This window comes from Lissotriton vulgaris, chromosome 3_1 (genome assembly GCF_964263255.1).
Source record: "Lissotriton vulgaris chromosome 3_1, aLisVul1.2, whole genome shotgun sequence".
Lineage (NCBI taxonomy): Eukaryota > Metazoa > Chordata > Amphibia > Caudata > Salamandridae > Lissotriton > Lissotriton vulgaris.
In genome coordinates this window covers 512,024,949-512,040,077 of record NC_141689.1, presented here as the reverse complement: position 1 = coordinate 512,040,077, position 15,129 = coordinate 512,024,949, and the positions used below count along the sequence as shown (strand labels likewise).

At 42.3% G+C, this 15,129-nt stretch overlaps 1 protein-coding gene and 1 pseudogene across 2 annotated transcripts in view; both read left to right on the top strand.

Moving 5' to 3' along the window:
* Nucleotides 1-15,129, top strand: part of IQGAP2 (IQ motif containing GTPase activating protein 2) — a 1,114,959-nt gene that overhangs the window by 740,295 nt on the left and 359,535 nt on the right. For both annotated transcript variants that reach the window (XM_086960756.1, XM_086960757.1), the window contains one exon: nt 5,936-6,060. In XM_086960756.1, coding sequence (XP_086816882.1) covers nt 5,936-6,060 — 125 coding nt within the window. The remainder of the gene's footprint in view (nt 1-5,935; nt 6,061-15,129) is intronic.
* On the top strand, nt 12,568-13,945 carry LOC147726710 (calcium-transporting ATPase type 2C member 1-like; annotated as a pseudogene).

The window sequence follows — 15,129 nt, the reverse complement described above, 5'->3', positions numbered from 1 at the left end:
CCTATAGGAAGTGTGGCAGATGTTTGAGAAATAATTGATGTAACTTCAACCTTTGGGGTTACCCATTTCCTGAGTGGACTACTCTTGGCCCCTTGGCTTGCCAAAAATGTTGTTGCTTTGTACGTTTGGATACAGGGTGAGCTGTGCCTTGATCTATGGGCTTTCCCTGCTTGGTTTGGACTACTGTATTTTTGGGAGGTACACGCTTTGGGTAGAGATAGTACCGGCCTGACACGTACAATCCAGATTTGTTGGGGCAGATAGACGATCACTTTCAGCAGTCGCTTGTACATCCGCCTCAGAATAGTGTATGGAGACTACCAAATTTCCGCCCAGTAATAAGCCCTCATCATCCTCAATATCCTTCCTTATTGTAGTGCATGGACAGCCATCAGCATAGGCACCTGTCTTGAGTAGATAGAAATATCAGAAGCAGAACTTACATTTGTCGGGTGTTTGATAGCCCATGGAGCCTCTAATGAAGATTCCTGCACAGCGGGCACTCCAGTAACTTCAGGTAAGAGCCCTATTTTAGCTGTCAATAAGCCAGGGCAAAAGAATCACAGGATATCCCCTGTTGGCTTGACCCTAACATGTTCTTGCCCAATCCACATACTGATCCGCGCCCTGACCCTGGCTGCATCCTTGCACCTGGTGCAGAGACGAAGTTACGCCTACAGGTGGAATCGCTGCTGCCATTAAAGTCTCCACCAGATGAAATACTTCTACCGGTATCAACTCATTAGATAAGGCCACAATCACCTCTTGTGCAACCACTGTCTTTAGTTGCCTCAGAATAGGGTGCCCCACTTATGTGGGTGTACAAAACAGGGGTGTGGGTGCCGGGTTAGATCCTAGGTCCTCCTCCTGTTGCATCGCAAGCTCTAAACCCTGATTATTAGCAGCCCCTCGAGTGCTACAGGTCCCTCGAGAGGTATTAGCTTACTGTGCGGCCATCGCTGTGTCCTGAAAAATTGCTCTGCGCAAATACAGCTGGGGGCGCACAGCCAGAAATGCCAGTCCCTATACTCGGCACCCCCAAAACTGCAGCATCTGCAAAGAGAGAAAACAGTCCAGGAAAAGCCACAGAGTCCGCCAGGCAAACACTCCCTCAGGAACCATTGTGAAATTATAAGTAGTGAACAGGGTACCATGCCGCATTGACCGCCAGTGTCAGTCAATGCTGCGGTGACATCTGATACTCCTCTGCAGAGCAGACACTCCTCTGCAGTGGTATTGGTGGTATCAAATGTGGCACCAATGCCAATACAGTTGAGAATCCTCCGAAGAAACACCAGTATAAGGACTGCTTCCCGCTTCCCGCACGCCGCCTCGACAATCACCGGCCTTGTGGTGGTGGCGGTGAGTAGGAAAACCGAATGGAGCAGGCTCTCGGTGGAATCAACCCGCCATCTCCCTTTCCCTTCTCACCTGGTGTGAGAATTCAAGTCATGCTGAGATCAAGTTAGGGCTTGAAATTGTGAGTTGTGACGTTTTTACGAAAAAACTAGAAGACTGGGTAGCATATAGAGCGAAAGGGAGAGAATTTCATAGAACTGTTCCAGAGTAAGAGAAGGTGCATCATCCCAGTCAGATATTACTTTTTAACTTTTTTTTTTAGCACACCTGACTAATATCAGATCACAAGTCATTTGATCTTGCTCCGACTGGTGACCTAGGGAAGAGGCACTGGCCATGTAAGTGCGGCAGCCCGGGGCAGAGCCATGTCACATATCAGGTCATTGGGGGTGAAGCATGCAATGTTGGTTGTGCCACTGAAGAGACAACCTTATATTGTATCAGAAAGGCTGCATGTAAAGCTAGTCGTGGTAGGGCAGGACGCATTGGCAGTTACATGGCAGACCATTCAGGATGGGGAGAAACTTGTTGCATACTAAGACAGTTGGATAATAGTAGAGTCATCCACATGGCATGCCAGAAGGGGTAGTGCTGAGCCCTTTACAAGTCAGACTGGAGGCATGAGGGACTTTTATTCAATGTATTCCGTCACTCAATAAAAGCCATATACTTTCCACACTTAGAGAAATAGACTAACTCCACTTGCAACACATATTCAAAACCTAATGTATCATCTTTAAAGAGCATGTTTTCAAGTACTCGGACCTTCTCCATGTGGCATTCACTCATTGGCAAGATAGGGGAACTGGTCTCCAGGACAAAGAGCAGGAATTGCACAGGAGGCACTTTTCTGATGAGCCCTAACAGTTCCATTGTCAGAGGCCCACTCTAACCATCAGTAGAGACAGTGCAATATGCCATGGGTAATAATGAATTATTCATCAGCACACCATTGTCATAGTCTCAGTTTGTTTCCTCTACTTGGCGTCTACTATAGGTAAGGGGAAGCGATGCTCTCCAATAAACTGATCCTCTCACACCACCTTTGTATCACATGCAGCCACATCCAGGCAGAACAATAACTCAAAAAAACACCAGGAAGCAAGCATTTGGGCTTATGCAATAGCTGTTTTATCTGACCACTTTGGAATATAAAAGGTTTGCAGCAGAATGTTGGTGTCCCATGCCTCCTTGAATCTCTGGTTAGCTAGTAGCAAACAGTCGAGCGCGATGGATGCGGTGTGAGGTTGACATGGAGCTCTCGTGAACCTTTACTTGGTGACAAGAATTTGACTTAAATGTGTCTTGTAGTTGTACAACTGAAAAGTCTATACAGTACTATACTTTTAAGGCCCGAAGCAATACAGTGGTAGTGCAACTGTCATAAGTCTTTATCAATAGCAGGGTACGTTTATTGATGTGACCAAAGCAACCAATGTTTGGCCAAGTTTAATAGGTGATCCTTTAATTTGGCCCTGGAGAGTTATACAGAGCGAGCACATATAGGTTGTAAGGGCTTTGCAGATGCTGGGTGCATTCCCTGAGGAGGTGTGCTAGATAGGGGTGCATTTATGAAACTGTGTTGTAAGAAATATTGTTGATTCGACTCTGCTAGATTCAGTTTTCTGTGAGATTGAGAAAGAGGAGGGTAGAGGTGGTGGATATATTGGTGTATTATATTGTGCATGCTGATTTATAAGTGGAGAAAAAAATTACGTGTTAATCGTTTTGGGGAGATTGGAAAGAGTAATTTTGTCAAATTTGTTCGTTTTAGTGATCAGCCTGGCTACACAGAAAAAGAGGGCTTAAGAACTTTTTACTGTGATTGGAGATGGAGGATCTGATGCTGTGGATCAACTTCAGATGACATCTAGTGCACACAGTGACGTCTTTGATATAGATGTCAAAACTAAGGGAGCTATCCAACGTGATGTATAGGGATGTGGGAGATGATGTTTAAGGCTGTAACGTAGCAGTCCAGTCAGGAAGGAGGATCCTAGAACTGTTTAGATATAAGAGGAGCAAATCAGTCTTTTAAGGGTGAATTTTAAGTTCCACCAAGACCACAATGAGGTTATATCGAAAGTGCATTGGGATAGTGTATTAATGTCACTTGTGCTATCAGTTTTGTGGTATAGCTGCATATCATTTGCGTACTAGTGTAAGTCTATACCCGAATTGGATGATATCATTCCCAGAAGTTCAATATACACGTTGAATAATGGTGGTGGAGGGCGCTAGGATAGATACTTGCGATACTCGAAGTGGAACTGTTAAGGGAGCCTTATAGATTCACCTGCTCTAACCCGTTTGGTGCTCGCGTCGGCCTGTGGCTGACGCAAGCACTACCTTTCGGGTGCTGCACACGACCGTTGGCCGACGCAGCTCCACCCACTCTGTAGAACGTCTGCACTGCGACGGAATGTTCGCCGCGGTGAACGGGTTAATGCATGGTGTCCTGTTAGTCTGGTAGGCCCTGAACCAGTTCAACACCATACCGTCCTTTACCCTCCCAGTGCATAAAGCATATATAAGTAAGTTGTGATCCATGGTTCTTAAAGCTGCAGGTAGGTCAAGGAATACTACCATGCACCACTTGTCTCCACCAAAAATCAATTAGAACTCCTCTATACTCTTGAACATGGGTTTTTATGCCGGGACAAAAACTAAAACCAGACTGATGGAGTCTTCAGTGCTTGATTTTCCGATGTTGTTAAACACCAAGACCACTAGCGTGGCTTAGGAAATGTTCAGTGCATCAGTTACTTGTCTAATCAATTAACTGATTAATATAGTTTTATTACAAGCAATCTTTAGGAGGAGAATTGTTCTGCAGGTCAATCTTCAGTCTCTTCACTAGGCAACCCTAATGTCTACAACTGCTTGCCCGTTGCAGGACACTCCACTTACGTCCTTTACTCATTGTTGTCCGTCTTGATAGCCTACATCTACACCATGCTTTTCATATATCACCCTGCCATAGCGCTGAGGTATTGCATCGTAAAGCCCTGACTTTATCCGACAGCCTAGCAATAGTGCCATTCCACCCAAGGTTCTATATTTGTAGGAACTTTTGTAGGAACTTTTGCAGGAAGCAACCTGTAGTTTACTCTCATGAACCTAAGGTTGACAACTTGTAGACTGTTTCAATTTTATTTAGGACAGATGACTCATTGCTGAACTAAAAGGTCAATCACTTTTTCGCCACTGTTTGCATATTTAGAAAATAATTACTTTATGAAGAACTGTTAGCTTAATTTTGTACTAGTCTGGATAGAACTGCCTGGAATTTGGAATGGGCATCTTTATCACGCTGGTAAAGAATTTGAAAAGAAAATGAAACTTTCAATTTTAATTTACAAATAGGGCTCCTGGTTTTATGGTATTTATTTTTTTAACATTTCCGTCTGCATTTATACATATTTATTTCTGGGCCATCGTATTGGTATTTATCCATATTTATTAAGTTTTGCGAATAAATGAAGTCGTAAAATGGTACATTTCCACATTTATTTAACTGATAAACATGCACTCACAGCTTGCTGCCTATCGCATTTCAGAAATTGAGCAGACAAATATGATAAAGCACTACATCTACAGGTAAATATCAGCATTATAATACAAATATATGTTAGCGTACGCCTGGATTTAGGAAACCTCAACCTATGTTTAATTTCCTATGCTATCTATCTGCTTGGCTGTTTTACTGGGAGTCATGAAAAACAGCATGGAGGGTCGCCCACAAGAAGCACCATTTTCTGTATTTTTCCTCTTATAAAAATAAATACAGACCGGAAACACTATTTTCTGTCTATATTTATTTATCTGTAAAAATCAGTAAAAACGGGAAACTCTGAGCCTTATTTATAAATAATGCCTACAAAGGTACAAAGATGAGATGGCTTTAATGAAAGCATTGACTTATTTCTTAACATAGTGATAATAAGACCCATAGGTAAATCTTGTTAAGTCAAACAAACCACTGTTGCTGTGTGCTGACTCAACAATGATCTATCTCCTTCATCTGTTCAGTACGTTGTGCCAATTGCCCACACTCAGTGGCCTGACGCACACTTAATACATCCCAGATCTGCTACTTCGAAGAAACACTAACGCAGGTTATGACTTCATCTCCAATTTTTCTCAACACTTGTCCTAAATTTCCTACATACAGACTTAAGTCCCTTTATTCACAGATGTTGGAGCACTAGGCATACCCTGGATCACATAATAGTGAATACTTATTTGTTGGAGAACTACATTTTGTTAAATCAACATCCATAATGCCTGTTGGTCGTATTTCAAGCCATCCGTGTCTTGGTTCTTTTTCAACTCATAATAGAAGGCCCCTAATTTTCGGATTATTTTTTACTGCGACTCAATCTGCTCTCGAGTCCATGAGGCAACCAAGGCTAATTCGTGTACTGGACGACATGGGGCTTGTGGCATAGCATTCCCAAACTCTGCTAACTCTGAGGACGACACTTGTGCCATGATTGAATTTGTAGTGGGATATGTACCTAGAAAATTCCATTCACAAAACAGTCATTTATACATTCCTCTTTTTTTTCAACAGCTATGCAACCACACTGCAGTCTGTTAAAGCTGAGAATTTATCTCAGGGCCTAAGCCACTTGAGCTGGAATGATGTCCAGAATTGTGTGGATATTGTAAATAACGAAGCAATGGAGGAACAAGAACGTGAGTAAAGCTCTTAATTCCCTAATTGTCTACTCTTATTCTGTTGGTGTTTCTATGAGTGGGCGTTCTCATTGTTGAAGGTTGTTTCCTACTCACCCGCAAGTCTTGCTTCTAATGTGCAGTGACGCTATAACAGCAATCGTAGCCCCTTTTGTGATATTGGGTTCTAGCATTTTCAAGGAATACCTCATTCTTTTAAGGAATCTGAATTGTGAAACCTCATTAATCTGTGGGTCTGTTGCGAGTGGCCAGAGGGGCATGAGTTTTGTGTAGTAATTTGCTTACCTTCTGGTCTTGGTTGTGATGTCATCTTATGAGCTATGTAATGTTGCTGTTTGAAATCCAGGGTCTGCTGTGACAGTTCCCTGGAGACTGTGGAGACGAACGGTCATTAAACATAGTGCTCTTACACTTACCTGATGTTGTGTAATCACTACAGTTTGCTTCCAAATAGTGGCACTCTACAAAGAGTTAATACTGCTGATGTCTGAGGCACATGAAAGGAACTTTCTTCTAACCTTTATAATTCATGTGGCTAAAAGGTGCAATAGTAGCATTGTAAGTATGCAAAGAGGATAACATTTATAAATAAGTATTTGCAGCTATTCTTAGGATTTTTACATTGTCTCCGGATAAATGTATAGGTTAACTGGATACTTAGGGTGAGAGATCAGATCTCAACTATGTGAACAAAATTTCTCTTCCAGGGGATCCTCATCAATAGTCATAAGTATTGAATTGTCCCGCCCACGTGCAGAGACCCCTGAACACTTCTTAAATATATATGCGCCAACCCTGTACGTAACAAAATAAATATATATATATAATTCCAGCCTATAAAGAGGGTAAAGAATGGTCAGATTACATTTACTTTTCTTTTTAAAAGCTACATAATTAAATACATGTTATTAATAAAAACCTAATCATTGAAAGACTTCCACACATTTTTATTGAAAAGGAAAAGGAATATGAAATATTGTTAACAAACAGGCTGCCATTTAAAGAATAATACATAAAACTGGCACTGTACCTTTAAGAACCTCACAGCACCCCCATTATCCCATCATGCCCCACGAGTGACAGGTCAAGTTAATTCTTCCCGCTCCGTTAGAATCCTGGAGCACTGAGCTGTACTTTTTGGACATAAATTACCAGAAAAATCTTTATAAAACATTTTTTAAAGTTTCACATGATACTAGCCAGTACTGACAACCTTTTTTCTGACAGGAGTTGTGAATCTGCCTTTAGGCTTCTTTGAAGTATGCTTCCTGTGGGAAGAAAAAGGCTCAGACTGATCCGTTCTCAGTCTGTATTGTCTGCCTGCGAGATTCCTACCATCCTGACACCTGCCTCACTGTCAGAAGTTATCCAGGCACTCTCTCAAGGACAGGACGATGATCAGACTTCATGGACTTCTAGAGAGAAAATCATCGGGATCACCAAGAGGCCTTGGGGAACACCAGTCTTCCTCCAAACAGCCCTCCTCTCATCCCAAAGATCCCTTACAGAAGTAGATTGCGTGAGAAATATTCAAAACGCAGTCCCGGTCAAAATCAAGAGGTATGATGTAGAGAAAAATATGGGTACGCTCACCTTTGATGTTGAAGCCTCTTTTGAAGGTGGGGTCAACTCATCACTCGACAGTGGAATACACCCGATGCTCGACATAGAGAGCCGCATCCCTGGCAAGGAGACACCATCAGTCGACATCGAGACACTCCTCAGCACCGAGACAACCATTCCCATTAAGGTCGGCTTTGACAGCCAGGCGACAATCATCGCCGTCAAAGTCTCACTGTAAGGTGTTGAGGCAAACATCACTGTTGAGGCCCCCGCTGACATCTACAAGACATCCATCAAAGTCAGTTCAGTAGTCAATGTCGAAGTCGAGGTCTGTGGAAAAAAACGCACAACGTCGAAAGAGAAGCATTCATCGATGTCGAGAGAGACAGACACTTTCCAATGCTGCGGAAAGGCCACAATCCAAATCACTAGCAGTCCAATGTGTCTCAGTGGAGTTTGTGGAATCTATACCTCTATCGCCTGCTAGATATCTCCCCATGGTGATTGAAAAGTCTGTGGAATAGACCTGTGCCTCCTACTTCTGACTCAGAATATTCACATATATTCCTTCATGGGTCACACCACAAGTGCCATCTTCACCAGGAGTCTGCAGCCATCACTTAGTAGGTCAAAAAGTCCTACACGTCATTGTTCTAGATCAACATCTAGAACCAAGTCAAGATACAGAAGATCTCAAACAGAAGCATCCAGACATAGGAGATCACCTTCTTAGTTTACAACTTCTCATGCAAGATTATTCTTCTATGCTCTCAGATACACCTCCAGCAAGAGTATCACCAGTGGATGATCTCTTAACTTTCATTGATGTCCTGATTAGAAGTCGTAACAAAATTGCATTTAGAGATTCCAACCACTACAATGACTTTATCTGTGATCTTTGAAATGCTGCATCATAGTACAGCCTCAAGACCACTTTTGCCACTGTTTTCAGGACTCTTAGATTTTTCAGTATAGGCATTTTTAACTCCAGCATTTTTAAGAACTGCCCCATCTCGAATCCTTAAAATATACGAGGCCCTGTATCAGATCCTTCTGTTCCTAAGAGTGGATTCTTCTCCTGATTCCGTAATAGTGGTGACCGCATGGAAATCACACTCTGCTGCTGCTTCCTCTTCTTTGATTCCACCTGACTTTGTTTGGGAGATATGTCAGGCTTTGTTTGGGAGATATGACAGGCTTTGTTTGGGAGATATGACCTGGCTTTGTTTGGGAGATATGACCTGGCTTTGTTTGGGAGATATGACCTGGCTTTGTTTGGGAGATATGACAGATCTCAATGGGATTCACTAGCCAGGTTCATGGGGAAATGCCTAAGGAGGATAGGCAGGATTTTATAGAAATACTCAATGAGGGTGACCGGGTGTCAAATGAAATTATTATGTGAAGCTGCGGATGTGTTGGCTCTAGCGGCACAGGGTTATGCACATGGCATCTGTGCAAGAGGATCATCGTCTGGATTGAAGCCAGAGGCACAACACTGAATCATGAACCCGTCATTCTCAGGTAACACCCTTTTTGGTGCCCATGCGGGCAAGGAGATGTTCAGAATGAAGACAGAATTGGACACTCTTAAGGCTTTTGGTATGGAAAAGAAAAAGGAATTCCTCAGAAGGTATAGACGTTATGACAGATGATATTTCCAGCAGGGGGTTCAAACCCCTCACTGGCAACATCAGCAGCAGGCAAGGACACACTTCCATCCTCACAGACATCAAGAGGAAGAGGTTCACAACAACAGTCCTCCCGCAAAAAAAATAATTGATATTTCCCCCTTCTTTGTTACCTGCTCCGGTGGGGTGAAGTATTGTAACTCACTTGGAAGAGTGGCTGTCAATCATAAAAAGATGGGTCTTAAATATTGTGCAGAAGGGCTATTGTCTTCATTCAGGTCGCTTTATCCTTCTGTTCCTCTGGCAAAAGTATCCCAGTACCAGCTAGACCTCTTGCAGTTGGACGTCAACACAATGCAAAAAGAGGCCATAGAGGAGGTTCTGCGTGATCAAAGGCAATCAGGAATGTAATCATGTTACTTTCTAGTAAAAAAGAAAGGACCGAAACAAGAGTTCAGACCCATCTAAGACCCGAGCGTGCTCAGCAAATTCATATGACTAGAAAGGTTCAAAATACTGGCCCTTCACCAAATACAACTTCAAGATCGATATTTCCACATTCCAAATTCCGTAAAGCATTAAAAATGTCTTCATTTAAAAGTGGGATCCTAGCACTATCAGTACTAAGTACTACTATTCAGCCTCAAATCAGCCCCACAAACCTTTTAGAAATGTATTGCATTGATCGCAACATTCTTAAGGAAACAGAAAATCTTTGTGTATTTTTATCTGGACGACTGCGTGATAGAGTTCCTCACCATAGCGGTCAAAGTAACATTTTCACACCTGTGTCGAGGAACTCACAAAATTGCACTACCTTGGAGGGCCACATTTTAACCTAGTCTACAAGAGTGCATCCTTCGGAGTGGTCTCAATATTCTGCATTTTCACCATCCATCTGCAAGGCTTCTTGCATTTTTACATTACCTCCTGAAACAGGAGTTTCACATGAGGCCTCTGCAGCAATTCCTGAAAGAGCAATGGAATCAACTCTCCAACTGCAGGAAGACAAGCTGACATTACCCTAGGTAGCACACCAGTCTCTCCCATGGTGGTCTCATCAGAACAAACCAATGGTGGGATTACCGTTCCATCAGGACCCACCGAGGCAGACACTAATTAAAGATGCCTCTCTCCAGGAATGGGGTGCTCACATGAGCTACCTTCAAACCCAGGGTGTTTGGCTGGTCAAGGAAAAGACTTACCTCATTAATATGCTGGAATTGAGAGCATTTCGTCCTGCTTTAAGATCTTTCCTTCCAGCGATCACAACAAATTACTTCCTTGTTCAGACAGACAAAACTACAACTATGCTTTACCTGAACAAACCGGGAAGAACTCACTCTGTCTCTCAAGGCTTGGACCATTTGGAGATAGCTACTAGTCAGAAACTAGACTATAACAGCCATTTTTCTGCCAGGTGTTTAAAACATGCAAGCAGATTCTCTCAGTCAGCACTTCGAGGAAAATCACAACTGGATTCTCAATGATGAAGTTACAAGACATTTTTCACATTTTGTTGCTAAGCTGGTCAGGGAAATTTCTTTGCACATTTCCACCACTCCCCTCATTCCAACATGAATCTCAAGCTGTATCAATCTAAGACCAGAATGAAATTTATAGGACCATAATGGCCTCGCCAGTGGTGGTTCATGGACCTTCTACACCTGTCAGAGAGGCCTCACAAGAAGGTACTATGCTGACAAGATGATCTGTTCAAGTTAGGAGGAAAGACACTACTTCCCACCCTCCCATCCCTGAACTTGACTGCATGGCTCCTGAATTCTTCCAAAATTGACATTTAGGCCTTTCCAAAGAATGTATGGGCATTCTCAGAGCTGCCAAGAGACCTTCCACCAGAAAATCATAGGCTTTGAAATGGAAAAGTTTTTATTTATGGTGTACACAGAATATTCACAATCCAATTTCACGACTAGAATATGTAGTCATCCCGTACCTTATACATATGGCTAAATCATAGCTACAGCTTTCCTCAATTAAGGTACCCCTTGCAGCCAATATGGCCTATAGGAAATCTCCTTCACGAACATCTTTCTTCAGAATTTCAGTGGGGAAAGATTTTTTTAGAAGGACTTTGAAAGGTGGTCCCTCCAGTTAGGACTCCATCTCCTTCATGGAGCTTAATATTGTTCTTTCTAATTTGATGGGCCCTTCATTTTAACGAATATGTAAAGCCTCTGTGCAACATCTCACATGGAAAGCAACTATTATTGTTGCCATCACTTTACACAGTGTTTAATTCCAATAGAGTGGTGATGAGAACTCATGCCATTTTCCTACCAAAGGTAGTCTCAGATTTTAACATTAACCAGAATATCTCTCTACCTACTTTGTTTCCCAATACCTCCATTTTAGCTGAAAGATTGTTACATTCTCTGGATGTTAAAATAAGGCTTAAATTCTAGGCTTAAATTCTACTTGGCTAAAACCAAAGATATCAGGAAAACAGATCACCTTCTTGTTAACTATGGTCTACTGAGAACAAGTTTGTCATCCTCTAAACAAGCTATTTCTAGATGGGTAGTTTGTTGTATTCTCCTTTTCTACCAGTTAGCTAAGAGGTCCTTACCTGCTAGACTCAGGGTACACTCTTCAAGGGGGAAAAGTGCATATGCAGCTCTATTAAGGAATGTACCTATTTCCAAAATCTGTAAAGCTGCTACACGGAAATCTGTTCATAACTTTACTAGGCATTATTGTCTGGATTCATATGCTAAATCAGATACCTCAGTAGGTCAAGCTTCTTTGAGGAATCTGTTTGGTTAAGTGTTGGAGCTGCTTTTTGCTTCCGAATCTGCACTTTGTGGGATGGCCTTGCTATCCTATTCAATGCTTATGACTATTGATCAGACCCTTTAAGATTTCGCGATTTGCAAAAAGATTGCAAATTTGGCACTTTTGTAAAAAAGCCGCTCTTTTTCCATAAGTGCCCGTGAAATTTTGAGCTTTTGCCCTCCCCACTGAGCGCCACTAACTTCAGAGGCGGCTCAGTGTCTTCAGCAGCAAAGCAACTCTTTATATTATCTTCATGTTTGGCACGAATATCCAAAACCATTTCACACTGGTGTTTGAATCTCTGGCTACCACTGGGTGGTGCCATACCCCAGCTAATGCAGCAACAACCTCGGGTGAGTACACTATGATGTACCTTAGCCTTATTCGATATTTGCAATCCTTTCTGATGCTTTTTCTTTGCCTCACTTATTGTCCTGACTGTTTCCTGATTGAGCAAAGAAATATTTCACTTGTCAGGCGCACGCAGTACCCGGTAACCAGAAGCTTTCTCGCTTTTATGGGAACACTGGTCTGAGATGGGAAAGCAAAGGGAATTGTTATTGGAACATGAGAAAATTCAGAATTTGGTGAAGTCTTTAAATTGATGCAGTCTGAAGAAGCTCCAAAGACACCATTGCAGAAGAGTATGGATACACTAAGAAAGAAACGCTCTGTACTCCTTTGGTATTATAGATGTTATCATGCTGGCTGGTTGGCTGCAAGGATAGCAAATTCTTGACATGTTTACAATTGGTGTGAGTTTATATGCGGCTGCTATTCCTGAAGGTCTGCCGATCGTAGTAACAGTGACACTAGCGCTTGGTGTTATGACGATGGTTAAGAAGAAAGCAATTGTGAAAAATGTGCCCATTTTGGAAACCCTAGGTTGCTGCAAAGTCATCTGTTCTGATAAAACTGGGACACTAACAAAGAATGAAATGACGGTTACTTGCATCTTTACTTCTGGTGGACTGCATGCAGAGGTCACTGGGTTGGCTACAATGGAAGTGGGGAAGTGATCCATGAAGGCAATGTTATTCATGGCTTCAGCATAAAATCCTTCACTAACATTGAGGCAGAATATGTATGCAGTGATACAGAATTAAGGAGCGGCACGTTGATGGGAAAGCCAACAGAAGGAGCCTGGATTGCCCTTGCTATGACGATGGGACTTGAAGGCCCCCAACAAGACTACATTAGAAAGGCGCAGTATCCCTTCAGCTCGGATCAAAAATGGGTGGCTGTCAAACGTGTGCACAGAACACAACAGTATAAACAAGAGATTTGCTTTTTGAAGGGTGCCTTTGAGCAAGTGATTCAATGCTGCAGTACTTACTATTTGAAAGGGAAGAATTTGCCACTGACAAATCAACAACGGGAACTGTACCATCAAGAGAAGCCATAAATGGTTTCTTCAGGACTCAGGGTGCTAGCTTTAGCTTCTGGACCTGAACTAGGGCAGCTGACCTTCCTTGGCATTGTGGGAATGATTGATGCTCCACGGATTGGTGTGAAGGAAGCCATCAACCTGCTCATTGGCTCTGGGGATACCATCAAAATGTTAACTGGAGATCCACAAGAGACAGCAGTAGCTATTGCCAGCCACCTGGGCTTGTATTCCAAAGGCTCAGTCCTTTTCCCGTGAAGAACTTGATGCCTTGGACGTTTTGTCACAAATTGTACTAAATGTCTCCGTGTTTTACAGAGCCAGCCCTAGACATAAACTGAAAATTGTTAAGTCTCTGCAGAACAACAGTGATGTAGTGGCCATGACTGGAGATGGGGTAAATGGTGCTGTGGCGTTGAAAGCTGCAGATATTGGAGTTACAATGGGACGCAATGGAACAAACATCTGTAAAGAAGCCGCTGATATGAAGGATGATAACCAGTGTTAGCTAAGTTGGTACATTGGCCCCTGCTGTTATTTAAACTCACTGCTCACTTTAAAGTCTGAGTAATTATTTTATTTGTTGCCTCAGTTACATGGGTGTAAAGTACATGTTATCTAGATTCAGCTAGGGTATAATTTGTCACAGCCATACGGCTGTGTAGCATACGTTAATTAGATGTAGGACACCCCAATAGTGCGCATTTCGTTTTTTCAATCAGTAATCATCAGTAGCGGTTTATAAATCTGCAGACATCATCTGAAATATTCCTACTTCCATTTAGTGTACTCTGCACGTAGCTTCCTGTGAAAATTCACTAGCCATCTAGCATTTAATACACGATTCTTTCTTCATGTATTACAAAAAGTATGATTGAGGGTTGCAATGATACCAGCAGGTTGGGGGCAGAGAGTTGAAGGTGATCATCGTGGAAATCGGGCATGTGGTTGGCCCTGGGAGGCATTATTTTATGCAGAATAGCAAAACAAAGTGCTGCAAAAATGCCGCAAAATGTCTACATTTGTGCCGCACAATTTGCTAATCCATGCCACAGTATCCTGGGGGGGGTGGGGCGGGAAGGGGGGTCTGATTGAAGAGGACCCCCTGGAAGAAAAGGATAAATTGCTTACCTGTAATCCTAGTTCTCTTCCAGGGAAATCCTCATCAAAGTCATATGCAACCCACCAACCTCCCTGGGCGGAAGCCGTTGCATCTCTCAATAAGTTTCTTTTGAAGGATTGCTCAGTTTTCCGTAAAATTACCTCTCCTGTCACCTGTGGGGCATGATGAGATACAGGGGGTGTATGAGGTTCTTAAAGGCACAGTGACAGTTTTAGGTGTTTTTCTTTTAATGGCAACCTGTTGGTTAACTATGTTTCAGATTACCTTTCTTTTTCTTTTAAATGTAGGGTTCCTATAGTTAAGTTTTTAATAATAACACAAATGCCATTGTTTATGTAACTTTAAAAAGAAAAGTAAATGTATTCTGGCCCTTTTTTACCCTCTGTATAGGCTGCAGATATATTATTATATTAATTGAAAAGATTACTCCTGAAATTTTGTTTACGATTGTCTTAATTGTTCAGATATTTATGTACAATACCATTTATGAGATGTTTCATTGAGTTAAATTATACCACACTAGAGATGTCGAATCTTCCATCTTTGAATACCAATTTGGACACTGTCAG